General features: G+C 41.4%; 1 protein-coding gene across 2 annotated transcripts in view; it reads left to right on the forward strand.

Moving 5' to 3' along the window:
* The window catches only part of NKAIN2 (sodium/potassium transporting ATPase interacting 2), a 797410-nt gene extending 785946 nt beyond the window's left edge, over nt 1-11464 (forward strand). Inside the window, exons 6-8 of one of the 2 annotated variants that reach the window (XR_004968975.1) lie at nt 6294-6375; nt 6988-7076; nt 10296-11464. Coding sequence is in view for 1 of the 2 variants with exons in the window: in XM_036318143.1 (XP_036174036.1) it covers nt 6294-6375; nt 10296-10305 (92 nt within the window). In the remaining variant the exon portion in view is untranslated. The remainder of the gene's footprint in view (nt 1-6293; nt 6376-6987; nt 7077-10295) is intronic. The other variant, XM_036318143.1, reaches the window with a different exon arrangement.
* The last annotated feature ends 1028 nt before the right edge of the window (nt 11465-12492 follow it).

Genomic DNA, 12492 nt, shown 5'->3' on the forward strand with positions numbered 1-12492 from the left:
TGTACTCATTGTCATATTTTTTTCCTCATCCTCCTAATTCTAATTCAAGCCTTCAATAATTCCTCTGTCTTTCACATTTTATAATAAGCATTGAAATAGCAGAGACAATACACCAAGTAGCTATAAGAAAAACATCTCTCCTTACTTTGAAAAACATTGCTGTAATCAGAGGTACACAAGATGGGGCTGAGAATATAAATAATTTCTGGGCGGAAGGACTGCTTAAATGTTTATATGATGTCTGCACGAGTTATCAGACACAAAGGAAATGAATAAACCTTGAAAGATGCTTGCTATATCACCTCTTAAAGGCACATCACAGAAAATCAAAACTTATTTGTAACTATCACTGGCAAATCCAGCACAGGTGGGTTTTTGTTTTGATCATGGTTCACATCAGAATATTCTGAGAATATTAGATTGGAGTTTGGAAGAAGATGAAGGAGTAAGTTTTCTATAAGGAACAGATAAAAGTTACTAGAGAATAAATAACAAAGGTAGACATCTACAACCAATAGAGGACTCTGACCATTAAAAGATTAATGGTAGGGGGTCAGATCCCATTTATTCCTATTTGTCTCCCTCAGATATTTAGGAAGACATCCATACAACTACTCAGAATGAATGCCTGTGGGAAATGATCTTACCTCATTCCGTTGTCTGTGAACACAGGCATGTATATAAAATAAAGTACAGGAAATATGCCCTTTAATTCTGGTTTAAATTTGACACCCCCATCCACCTACCCAATGAATGAAATGGTAAAAACCATCCTGGTTACATTCAAATCTTCTTTTCTCTTCATGGCTAATAAGAGTAAGCCCCGGACAACTGAAGCTCCATTTGCAATGCATGCTAGATATATCTCATTTTCCCTGCAGCCTTTTCTCATGTCTTAGGAAGGTACATTGCTCTGGACTCAAGCTTTGTCTCCCATTTTGGGTCAAGATTCTATCCACTGGACTTGAAAATATATATTTGTTTCTTCAGGTTATCTCTTGGTTTACTCCATGATCTTTGGCTGATAATTACCATCTGCCTTTTTCTGCTATTCATCTGAAATCCTGAGGGGAGGCAGGAGGGCCTAAGGAAATATTTAAAAATAATAACACATTAACCTGAGCTTGACTTGGATCTCAATACCAGTGGAGGAGACGCTACTGTTTACGTCTACTCTGATCTTGAGCTACTCTAAGCCACTCTATTCTCCAGGGTGAGGACCATCCCACTGAAAGGGAACCTCAGAAAAGATAAACTTTAATGCTGTGAAAATCCTCAGCAAACTATTCCTCAAGTACAGTCTTAGTGTTCACAAGAGTGAACCCAAATGAAAGAGAATTTGGGCTCCATCTGCAGCTAATCCCCAGTCATCAACAATAATTTCTCAAAATACAAACTTTAAATATAGTTGCCATTAAATTGTTATTTAGCTCTTCTGGTTCTGCTTATATTAGCTAATGTATAAATGTGGGTAATTCAGAAAACAAAAGGTGTTCATTCTCTTTTCACTCATCTTCTATAAAATACTTGGTATAGCTCCATAGTTGTCCCAAATTAAATAATTTTTGTCTTTCTTTCTCCTACACTGCATAGGCTTAGAATTAGTCCTGATTTCTTTCAGGGGCTTTTAATTTTATTTTTCCAAACCATATATCTCACCCAGCACTGTATATTCCTTATCTTCTTGTATCCTCAAGCTAATAGTATGAAGTAATTATTATAATTCCTACTTTAAGAGCAGTTAAGTGATTTGTCTAAGGTCACACAACTGGCAAATGGTCAAAGCAGTATTTGAACCATGATCCTTCCAACATCAGGGTCCCTGTTTTTTTTTTCATTATACTATTTTAATTTTTATGAGAAGGGAAATTCTGCCTTAAAAAAAAAAGTCACAATAAGAAATTATATATAAACCATAAAAAGACATGGAGGCACTTTAAATGCCTATTACTAAGTGAAAGAAGCCCATCAGAAATGGATACACACTGTATGAGTCCAATTACATGACATTCTATAAGATAATGTAGACAGTTAAAAAATCAGTGGTTGCACATGATCTCACTCATTTGTGGATATAATAAACAACATAAACTGATGAACAAAAATAGATCCAGAAACACAAAAGCATCTAACAGACTGTCAAACCTCAGAGGGAAGGTGGGGGCAGGGGTGGTAAGAGCTCAACCAAAGGACTTGTATGCATGCATATACGCATAATCAATGGACAAAGATAGTAGGGGGGTGAGGGCATGTGCTGGGAGGTGGGAGTGGCCAGGGAGAGGTCAATGGGGGAAAAAGGAGACATGTAATACTTTAAAAAATAAATAATTTAAATTTTTAAAAAAAGATCAGTGGTTGCTAGAGACTAGGGTAGAGGCAGAGATAAGAAGGCAGAGCACAGAGGATTTCTAGGGCAGTAAAACTGTTCTGTATGATATATATCATTATACATTTGTCAAAACCCATCCTAATATATAAAAACTCAGGGTCAATAGTGTCCAAAATGACTGAAGGCTTGACCTAGCAGAAGTCAGTCCTGCAGTCAGTGCTGGGTTGCCGTGGCAACCCAGCACTGACTGCTGCCTCCGTGGGCACGGCAACCCAGCACTGACTGCTGAGGGGGCTGCAGATCAGGCCCAGAGAGAGGACTGGAAAGAGAAACAGGGTCTGATCCATAGCCTCCATGGCAGCTGTTGATCAGCCCTTGCCTCTTTCTTTCTCTCTGGGCCTGGCCAGCAGCCCCACCTCTCTTTCTCTCCAGGCCTCCCTGGAGGCTGCTGATCAACCCCGCCTCTCTGATCAGGCCCAGAGATAGGCCTATGACTGGCATAGAAACCAACCAATCAGAACCAAATCTGAGTGAACTATGAGGAGCCAATGGCTGCCTAGGAGGTGGAGCTTTTGACGCTGACTGGCATAGAAACCAACCAATCAGAACCAAATCTGGGTGAAGTGCGAGGAGCCAATGGCTGCCTAGGAGGTGGAGCTTTTGACACTGACTGGCATAGAAACTGACCAATCAGAACCTAATCTGGGTGAACTGGGAAGGCAGAACCTAAGGTGGGGGCTGAGGAGGGGTTTTAAGGACAACAGCTGTTTGGTGTAAGGTGTAAGAAAGCAGTTCAATTTTTTAATGACCGGTTTGGCAATATAGTTCATATGGCCAGCTATCAGTTCAGATATAGGGATTATGTATTTTTGTCTGCCAAGAGCATCTCCTCCTGATGAAAAATGCTTTTCCCCCCATTTAAGCAATCCTATCCTACATAATCTATCTATACTAATAAAAGGGTAATATGCTAATTAGACCAGGTCGACCAGCCATCTTCAAGACATCCAACTTCCTTCCGGACAAAGCCATGTTGGTGGGGGCTGAGGCAGAGGCAGTTAGGGGTGATCAGGCCAGCAGGGAAGGGCAGTGGGGGTGAGATCAGGCCGGCGGGGGAGGGCAGTTGGGGGCAACCAGGCTGGCAGGGGAGGGCAGTTGGGGGTGAGATCAGACCAGCAAGGAAGGGCAGTTAGGGGTGATCAGGCAGGCAGAGACAGATGGGGGCAAGATCAGGTCGACATGGGAGGGCAGTTGGGGGCAACCAGGCTGGCAGAGGAGGACAGTTGGGGGCGAGATCAGACCAGCAGGGGAGGGCAGTTAGGGGCAATCAGGCAGGCAGAGACAGATGGGGGCAAGATCAGGCCAGCAGGGGAGGGCAGTTGGGTGTGAGATCAGGCCAGCAAGGAAGGGCAGTTAGGGGTGATCAGGCAGGCAGAGACAGATGGGGGCAAGATCAGGTCGACAGGGGAGGGCAGTTGGGGGCAACCAGGCTGGCAGAGGAGGACAGTTGGGGGCGAGATCAGACCAGCAGGGGAGGGCAGTTAGGGGCAATCAGGCAGGCAGAGACAGATGGGGGCAAGATCAGGCCAGCAGGGGAGGGCAGTTGGGGGTGAGATCAGGCCAGCAGGGGAGGGCCGTTGGGGGAAAGATCAGGCTGGCAGGGGAGGGCAATTAGGGGCAACCAGGCCAGCAGGGTAGGACAGTTGGGGGCAACCAGGTTGGCAGGGGAGGGTAGTTGGTGGCGAGATCAGGCAGGCAGGGGAGGGAAGTTAGGGGTGATCAGGCCAGCAGGGGAGAGCAGTTGTGGTCAAGATCAGGCTGGAAGAGGAGGGCAGTTAGGGGCAATCAGGAAGGCAAGCAGAGGCAGTTAGGGCCAATCATGCAGACAGGCAGGTGAGCGGTTAGGAGCCAGCAGTCCCAAATTGTGAGAGGGATGTCTGATTGCTGCCAGTCAGACATCCCCTAAGGGGTCCCCAATTGGAGAGGGTGCAGGCTGGGCTAAGGGACCCCCTCTCCACCCCCTGTGCACAAATTTCGTGCACCGGGCCACTAGTAGATTATAAAACACCAAGAGTGAACCCCAGTGTAAACTCTGGACTCTGGGTGGCAATAATGGGTCAATGTAGCTTCATCAGTTGTAACAAACGTTCCACTCTGGGGGAGGTTGATAGGAAGGTTGTACGTCTGTGGGGACAGGAGGTATATATGAACTCTGTACTTTCTGCTCAATTTTGCTGTAAACCTAAAACTGCTCAAAAAAATAAAATCTAATTTTAAAAAAGATTTCCCCATTAAGCAGACAAATAGAAATCATAAATTTTATGTTACTTCACGCCTTGCTCCACTTTCTACCCGTAACACTTAAGACATTATAAAGAGAACCAAAATTAGTTAAAACTAAGCCAATAGAATAAGATACCAGAAGTATAAATATCCGAGGGCATCCTAATTCAGCCTGTATTTCCCTTTCTTTCTCCTTCCTATCATCTATCTGGTCATCCTTTTGGTTGTTTTCATTTTATTCCCACCACACAACTTCTACAGCCAGGAATGGAAAAAGGGAAAACAAAAGCAAACGTTTTCACAATACTCTTAGTATTTATGGTTCCAGTCACCATTGCTGCCAAAACGTAGTGTGTAAAACAATCATTTATTATGCTCACGGATTCCATGGGTTAAGAATTCAGACAGAGCACACGGAGGATGGCTTGTCTCAGGTTTGTAATGTGAGGGATCTTAGCTGGGAAAACTCCAACACTGGGCTGACTCAACAGCTGGGGGCTGCAATCATTTGGAGACAATTTTTCCTCACATGTCTGGGTGTTAATACTGGCTGGGACCTCAGCTAGCTTCACAGCCAAAATACATATCCCTGGATTCTCCATCAGTCTCTCTGTGTGGGCTAGTTTGGATTTCCTAGTTTGGACATGGCAACCATGTTCTAAGAGAGAGCATCCCAAAAGAGCAAGAACGAAGTGTATGACATTTTTATGATCTAGCCTTGGGAGTCACATTAGTGTCACTCATAGCATACTCTATTGGTCAAAGCAGCCACAAAGGTCTACCCAGCTTCCAGAGGGAGGGACATAGCCGCAAATGGGAGGTGTGTCAAGATCACATTGTAAGCATATATGGAATAGGAGGTATTGCTTTTGGCATTTTGGAAATATAATCTACTGCAATAACTCTTGTTATATTTTATTATACCTTAAATATCTAGGTATTGTTGCATTTGAATGTTTGGTTAGACATTTCTCCTCATCTTTATTTGTGATTATCTGTTTCAGATTATAAACCACATGACGGCAGGGACAGCCGTGTTAAGTTCATTTTCGTGAGGTCCAACATAAAGCCTTATACTTGACAACCACAGTATACAGCATTATTACTATGATGCAATTGCTGATAGATACATGCACTTGAGCCATCATTATTTTTTACATGTGTAATGTGTTGCAGCTAATCTCTATAAAAAGGCATATAGCATCTTTACAATTTTGTATTAATGAGAGAGAGAGAGAGAGAGAGAAGAGAAGAGAGATTTGATGTTCCACTTACTTATGCATTCATTGGTTGCTTCTTCTTTGTGCCCTGACTGGAGATCGAACCCACAACCTTGGTGTATCAAGACAATGCTCTAACCAATGAGATACACAACCACAGCACCTATAGCATGTTTAATATGCAAGTGAGCCTTGTTACAAAAATTAGATCTTGGTAGCTTGAGAGGAGTACCTAAGTTCTTTCAAGTGAATAGATTCTTGTAAAGCAATAATAGAATCTCACAGGTGAGTGGGGAACCACTTCCCTGAGGAAACTATCGTTTTTTTCTCCCCTCTGTGATTAGTCACTTTCGATTTACTAGATTATTAAAAGTTGTATTTGAGGAATCGGTGTGAGACCTTGATCATGGATTTGATCTCTTCTGAAAAGTTAATTAATAAAGGCAATTGTCCCTTTTCAGTTGATTTCATAGGTGGCTTTGATTCTTATGGCTATCAAGGGCCTCAGAAGACATCTCATTTACAACTGCAGCCTATGTACATGTAAGTACTTTACTTGGGTGTTTTTCATCTGGGGTACCACAAGATGGCGAAGGAAATTTCTGTGGCACAAAATAGATGGCATGCAACTTTCCTTCAGTTATATACTTTAGCATTTCTCTCCTATTCATATCGTTTTGACTGGGATAACTCTGATACCATTTTCTTCATAATCATTTTAAAATTTAACTTAGAAATGCCACATCTAAAGTTACCTTAAGTCTTATATAAGTATCAACTACATGACTAAAAAAACCTCTAATCGTATACTAATTTTTGAAGTTGCATATACTTAAAATCATATAACATTGTAGGTGGTTATATGTGACTATATATAAACCATATGTTTTGGTTTTCCCAGGAGGGTCTAGATTTACACAGGTTGTCCTGGTATAATTATTACCAGCACCCCCAGTTAGATAATAAGTGTTGTTATCACTCCAGTTAGATATAGTGTTTTAAAAAATCAAAAACTGAGCAATACTTTATCATTTTTGTGATTTGAAAAGTGAAAATGAAGCCAGACTATTAACATCGAAACCTATCAGACCCTTAACTCTAGCACTCCAGAGAGCAGATATGCTATCAGAGCCTGATTTTTATATCTGTGTTTAGGCAAATTCCCTTGGATAACAACTGATAACAAATTCTATATATCAGCATCAAGTGATATGCTGAATTGCAAGCGAAGATCAAAATAGAAAGTAAGATTCCAATTCATTTTGAAATGTGAGCTTCTCTCTTTGAAGATATGTGTTTGTTGTCGTTGTCCTCCACCATTGAATCATTTTACCTTTTAATATCGTTAGTGTGTAGGATAACAAGTGTGTTTTTGGAGTATTTCTCTGGAGAAATTAATCTTTATGCGTACCCTTTCAGCTTCTTTTTAAAAGGGGAATGATCTATGCAGCATGCCTCCATTTTTTTGTGTGTCCCTTATAGTTCCCTGGAAGATCTGGTAACTGATAGAAAAGCCTCTATCAATTCAAATATCAGGCAATACTATGTGTCATTCAAATCATTCCTTCTGTAAACAGTACTTCACATATCTCCACTTTTATATCCCCACAACACTGTCCTAATTCTAGCATTCATGGCCTTAAGTTTTTCATTCTCATTCTTATTTTAGAACCCCTATCCCGTCATTCTTGTGGCCTCTAAATTGACTTTCCTAAAGTGCCACTCTGATCATTTCACTCCCCAGTCCACAAACCATCAATGACTTCCTGTTACATACCGAGCAAAGTCCAAGCTCCTAATCAAAACCTGGAAATCTACTCAGATCTGGAAGGTTTTGTTGAAACATATCTCTTCTTCTCAACCCTTAATAACTTTTAAGTCACAATCATATGCAGATGATGCTTGAAGATGCTAGGAAAATGTAATGATGAATAAGAATTGACCCTATCCTCCTGAAGCTTATAATCTACTAGAGACCCAGTGCATGAAATTCGTGCACAGGGGATGGGAGGTGTGTCTCAGCCCAGCCTGCACCCTCTCAAATCTGGGTGCAAATGTAGCCCTTCTGAAAAGAATCCCCCAGTGGGATTGGGCCTAAACTGGCAGTCAGACATCCCTCTCAAATCCGGGACTGCTGGCTTCCAAACACCTGCCTGCCTGCCTGCCTGATTGCCCCTAACCGCTTCTGCCTGCCAGCCTGATCACCCCCTAACCACTCCCCTGCCAGCCTGATCGATGCCTAACTGCTCCCCTGCTGGCCCAATTGCCCCCAACTGCCCTCCCCTGCAGGCCTGGTTGCCCCTAACTGCCCTCCCTTTCAGGCCTGGTCCCTCCCAACTGCCCTCTCCTGCTGGCCATCTTTGACCACATGGGGGCAGCCATCTTGTGTGTTGGAGTGATGGTCAATTTGCATATTACTCTTTTATTAGATAGGATTATTAGTAGGAATAATGCTTATGCTAACCAGTACTACTCATGGAAAGACTTTATCAAGTCACAAATCAATATACACTGTATTTCATTCCCAAAGGATTTCCTCTGTAAACACTATATCTCATATAACACCAGGCCAAGTAGCATGTAACAATATGTTTGTGCTCAACAGTAAACCAGGACATCTACAAGGCTTGCAATTGCTTGCTCTGACAATAGCACATAACATTTTTATCACACAGCATTTCATTGTGTTGGTCAATAGGAATGATCAATAAATGTGATCAAGCTACAATAAATTAGATATAACCACTTATGTAAGGATCAGCTATAATAATAACATAAGAATGCTAATTATACATAATCAAGTATATTATTTCAAATCAAGCATTTATAATTCTAATGTCTTTAATGAGGGGACTCTGCAAATTTTTTATCCAGCATTAAATTCCTTGAAGACAAAACTTCTTGTGATTTTATTAAATAGAATACTTTAAATACTAAACCAAAAATAATAAAAGTAATGTTTTCTTCTTTACTTCCAGGGAATAGTAAAAATTATATAAGAGCTTTCAAGTCTCACTGCTCATGAAATAAGTTAAATGTTTAATGGCATTCAAATTTAGGAAGTTAGAAATATTTAAAATATGTAACAAAATATATCGACAAAATATGACCACTGTCCCTTCCACAGAACTTCCCCTCATCACTTAGTATTTGAGTGGCCTCAAATACTAAGATTTTTTTTACAGATGAGGGAACTGAGTCAAGTGGAAGGAAAACAAGGTCACACAACTTGTCAGGTGTGCAGCTCCAATTCGCAACCAGCTTTCCGGCCTCTTAGTTCGGTGTTCTTTCCAAATTCGTAGACAGACCATGAGTCTGCTCTGGCATTACATTCCCTGATTCTTAATTGACCTATTTCTCCTGCTTCACACTAACTTAGCTGCCATGCTTCCATTCATGCATTCATGCCTGCACCCCTCCCCTCTTTCTGTGTATCTTTGATCCCCTTTTAATTTCACATTAAGCAGTGTTGAATGAAGAAGAGCTTTTTCAACTTTGTGGACCTCAAACATCAATCCCCGGAGAGCCACTGTCTACTCAAATCCTATGACAAAGCGAAACCCATCCACACATAAGCCTCACCCCCTGCTGAGCATCTCCTATACCTTTATCCTCCGGGGTACCTTCTCCTGTCAACCGGCCATAAATAAGTCTCGTAAAGTAAGAGAGATTTAACATCATGGGCCGGTCAAGCACCCTAACAATCTTGTATAGCAACGGAGGTAAGAGGTGTTCCTTAGGAAAGGAAATGCTTAAAAGCAATGTGCCATTTTAGCTGTGAGGCTCCCATGGTCCCCGGCAAGTCTTCTGTTTCAGAGGCAGAGCTTTGAAAACACTGCCCACCTGCCTTCCATCACAGCCGTGTACCCCTCCCTGTAGCCCAGGAATAGGCAGTCTTTTTTTTTTTTTTTTGGTATTTTTAGTAAATGTTCTTGGCCTATAAATCTTCAGATTATATCCTAAAAAGGAAAGGTTATCATTATTTTGTTTTTATAGTTTGGTAAACCTCTTTGGAACCAGCAATAACTATGAAGTTTCTTCACCGAAACATTCCCTGTCCACAAGTTAATTTTCTAACAAGTGGCTGCCTGGCCACCACTGACCTAAGTGCCATAACAAGCAGAGATGGGTGTGGGCTCCCCGCAGTGTAAACTGTGAGAAAGTCCCCTGGCTTATTAGACACATTTGAAAACATCGCATTCTTTCTGGCAGCCTAATTCTACAGCAATACATAGTCATTGTATTTGTCCCCAGAAGTGGATTTTAAATTACCATAAGCAGCCTCTCCATCCAGGAGATTGCAGTGAGAAAAAAAGGAAAAGTGTCTATTTAAGGCACAATTGGGCTTGGGTCTTTTTTTTTTTTTTTTTTTTTTACTTGCTCTTGTGCTTAGAGAGTCGAGAAAAGGTGCTGAGCTTTCACTCTTTATTAAAAAACGTCTTTTTTCTCTCTTTCTCTCTTAGGTCGAAATAATACATATGGCTTCATAATGTCAGCTCCTGGACCTTACAAAAAAAACTTGTTTCGCAATGGCCTCCTGCATTTTATGAAGAGCAAGAAGCAACTGAGTTTAAATATACATACATTTTGACAAAACAAACACCAAGCCTCACATACCAAACACCAAGCCTCACATACACTGGGGCACGCGCGCGCGCGTACACACACACACACACACACACACTGAGACACACACCAGTTCCACTTGGCCTCCTCTTCCTAACTGAAACAGACAAATGTGCAGGACATGCCCAGCTCGGATTTCCTGAAAGCAGGCTTTTTTCTCCCAGGCCTTTGGAAAGTTCAAAAGGAGACGTGTTGGTGCCCTCTGCTGGCTGTCACTAACTCCTCTGCCGCTCAGCCCCTGGGCCTCTGGGAGCTGTCAAGTCATCCAGGGCAAAGTAGCTTGAGAGTCCTGTCTTCTGCACTCCAGACATCTTGATAGCACCACGGCTCCGTAGGCAACAGAATTGCAAACACCAACAAACAAAACGTGCCATGATGACCTGGTAACCAAAGTCTGAAATGGCAGGTTGTTTGCCCTAAAGGCTGTCCCGTACATACTTGCCTTAACCCACCATAGTTGTGCGCCCGAGAATCTCAGTGCAGACATCCCCAAGTCATTTCCTTTAGGCTAACACACTGCTATTAATTCCGAATGAGTTCAAGTCTGTATGTTTTATGTCAAGAAACCAGACTGAAGAGCCCAGCAGCTCCAGTGTGTCTGTGTACGAAAACTGCCAGCTGTCAGCAAAGTGCTTTACCATTGAGCCTCCACAGTGGCCAAAAAGAGACAAGTACCAATAACAACAACAATCATCATCATCACCTTTATAATTCTTAAATATGGGCTTCTGATGGGGTTGGGTGGGGGCAAAGTAAAACTTAGTAATCTACTAACATCATTTATCTACTGGAAGCAGAAATGGCATAACTCACTGACTTTATTTATCGCACTCTAGGTGCTTTTATAAGTATCTACAAATGTCTTTTACTAACACAGAAACAGCTGTGGATTTCTATCAACAGAGGCCAACTGACTATGTATTAGCGATGTTTACTCTTTTATATCTAATTCAAATTGAAGACCCTATGTAGGTGAACTTTTTTTCCTAACTTCCAGCGTATGAGATTATTTTTGGGGTGGGCGGGGCGGGGGGAGCAATAGTTATCTTGGTGACATATTTGAGATCTCTTTGTGGTGATTGGGGGATCCGTTGTGTGGTAGAGTGTATTTGAATCCTCCTGTATTATTGTGGCAGAAAAACTGTGCTGTTAACGTAGTTGGCAACAAGATGCCTTTGGAAACTTAATAGTAGGTCACTGTGTTTATGAAATATTCTGAATTTCTAGGAAATTTTGTTCTATATATTCAAGCATTATTTGGTTTTCATTAGTGGAAAACATAATTAGCTCAGGCTTGTCAGGAACTCAGATGAGTCACGTTTTTTTCTTGGATCCACCTGAGACATTAAAAAACAAATTTTTTTAAACAAATATACCATCCTTAAGTGCAGCGAAATTCAGACCTGAAATGTTATGCATTGGCATGAAGCAACTTTTTCTCTTGGTTCTATGAAGTTTCAGTTATTGGGTTAACCTACTTTGGACCTTATCCCATCCAGAACTACATAAACCATTCCCATGACTGTGTTGCATGGATATCAATGATACACACGCATATACATTTGAAAACGATCAAGGAACAAAGGTTGCTATTGAAACGTAAACTAGAAAAAAAAAAAGCGTTCCAGCACTTGGGCTTGAATTTTCTCAGTGGCTTGTATAATTTTGTCCATACATACATGTAATAAAACACATGACTACAAACATGTCAGTGAAACCTCACCTAACCATTTTATAGTGGCATGCATGTTTCATATATGAGAAAAATATTTACCAATGTACTGTCCTTTGATTCTCAAAATATAAATACTCTACATGCCAGAAACTACTCTAATGTAACTATTAATGTGACCATTAAAATGAGGTTTCACTGTACATTCATGCTGTGACCAGATTCCTCCTTCCAGGACATGTGTGTGGATAAGAATTGAAATGCACAGAGAAGAAGCCCTCATCTTCCTCCTTTAAGTTGCAGCCAACTTACCACCTAACCACTACTATCATCGCCACCAAAATTTTTCAAAACCAGTTGTT

The sequence above is a fragment of the Myotis myotis genome, unplaced genomic scaffold, assembly GCF_014108235.1.
Source record: "Myotis myotis isolate mMyoMyo1 unplaced genomic scaffold, mMyoMyo1.p scaffold_m19_p_7, whole genome shotgun sequence".
NCBI classification, from domain to species: domain Eukaryota; kingdom Metazoa; phylum Chordata; class Mammalia; order Chiroptera; family Vespertilionidae; genus Myotis; species Myotis myotis.